Consider the following 1,890-nt stretch of genomic DNA (forward strand, 5'->3'; position numbering starts at 1 on the left):
TGGGATACTCTGCAGAGTGTGAAGGGGAAACAAGGACGCGGATTAGGCGAGGAGCTTTACCTCGCTTGAGTAAAACCTCAATCGGTCGGCCTCCGTCCTTCCATTTCCATGAACCGAAGTAGAGGACAGGCAGAGGGCCTCCTCTCGCATCGATGATCGCAGTGCTCTGGCCGCAGCAGCCCGCTGCATGATGGGAATCGAGGAAGATGATGCCCCGACCACCGCTGCATTCAATCTTGCCGCCCTCTTCAGCATTGTTGTCGTTCACGTCCTATTCTCCTTGTCCTCAGATGCAACTGATGCAGACCTCTGCACCTCCAGATGATCCCTCTTCCTCGGGCCGAGTTGTCTCTAATGTGTCAAAAAAGATGAGAGTACAACTCGTAACCCCGCGCCGGGTTCGAATCCCCGCGGCGGCATTACTCATTCCTGGAATTGCATAGTCCTGTGGTGGGAATTTCGAGAGCAAACGCCACAGAAATAATCACGTGTTTTAGGGTAGAATAACTTATCATTTGCCTTCATCTCTGAGATCTCTGCACAACATCACCTGCACTGCTAGCTGCACAACCCCTCCATCTTGCACGAGAGATGATAAAACTCGAAACGCTCACATGCCTGGCCATGTTGCCGTTCCAATTCGTCAGTCTTCTGCTGCCCTGGTGGATGAAGCCGCTCGGGTGGCACAAGAACGTGGAAGAGATTATCTTCTTTGCTCGCATCCTCTATCTCAACGCCTACACATCGTCCCGCGCTGCGATCTTGGCCAAGCCGCCAGCCTCTACGCAGCGAAGAGGCGAGCAGCAGGCTCTTCTGCGGTGGCGTCTGGAGCACGTCGTTGCGTGGATGGACGAGGTCGGCACGACGCTCCTCTGGGCTCTCTTCCTCTTCCTCCTCTTCCTCGTAGCCTCTGTTCCCATCCTCTGCATCACCACCCAGTTCGTGCTGCTCTTCAACCGCATCTTCGCTACCCCACCGCCGCCTCCCAACAGAAAGACGCAGGTCGTAATCGATGAGACTGATCCCCAGTACGGCATGAAGTTGCGCCAGCGCAAGGGCAAAGAGGTCGACAGCAGCCCCTCTTCCGCCGAATCCGCTTTCGCCCTCTCCCTCACTGAAGAAGAGCAAAAGCGATTCGAGGAGCTCATCCACTCGCCTGTGGCCCAGAATCTGCGGATGGTGGCGATCCTGCCTCACAGGATCGCCGTTGCCGTAGGCGAGCGCTTCATCGACTACGTGCGCTTCCGACTGCTCTGAGTACCATTTTATTTCTTTTTTTAAAAAAGAAGAATAATAATCAATAAATCCAAATATTTGTTTTATCTTGCCGGCCAGCAACGGAAAGAACAAGGAAAGGACGTGCGTGATGGAGACGACGGCCGACCAAGTGTTTAGTGGCGGGGATGAGCTTCTCCTTCATGTCTTCTCATTCCTTTCATGCCAAGATGTGTGCAGAATCGCGCCCACCTGCCGCCAATTTGCCCGCATTGCCAGCGACGACTCTCTGTGGCGCTCGTTCTGTTTCCGCACCTCCCTTCCTCCATCTTCCTCCCCTTCCTCTACTTCATCTCCTCCAGCTCTCGTTTCCCTCTTCCACTCGTTCACCGCGCGTCAGGCGGTGGGCGCCCAACACTCGACCTGGCGGCAGCTCTTCCACCAGCGCTTCTGGTTCGGGCCTCGGGTGCGCGCCCTTGTGCGGCACGGCAACTACAGCCAGCAGAAGGCCGACGTCCTCTGCGCATTCCTCGAGGTATGCTCATGCCCGAGCCCCCGGCGTGTCGTGTGTCATGCATGATGCGTCGTGCGTCGTGTCGCGTGTTTGACCTCACGCTCACACGCGGTCGTGCAGGAACTGCTGCGGCCGCCCTATCTCCTGGCTGCCGTGGTGGC

General features: G+C 56.5%; 1 protein-coding gene across 1 annotated transcript; it reads left to right on the forward strand.

The window, feature by feature from the left end:
- Positions 1 to 666: 666 nt before the first annotated feature.
- ACA1_245300 (uncharacterized protein) lies at positions 667 to 1,257 on the forward strand (the record flags this gene model as incomplete). The annotated part of the gene is made up of 1 exon (XM_004335414.1): positions 667 to 1,257. The coding sequence occupies one exon, from the start codon at positions 667 to 669 to the stop codon at positions 1,255 to 1,257; it is 591 nt and encodes a 196-aa protein (XP_004335462.1).
- Between the last annotated feature and the right edge of the window lie 633 nt (positions 1,258 to 1,890).

The sequence above is a fragment of the Acanthamoeba castellanii genome (genome assembly GCF_000313135.1).
Source record: "Acanthamoeba castellanii str. Neff unplaced genomic scaffold scf7180000084763, whole genome shotgun sequence".
Classification (NCBI taxonomy): domain Eukaryota; phylum Discosea; order Longamoebia; family Acanthamoebidae; genus Acanthamoeba; species Acanthamoeba castellanii.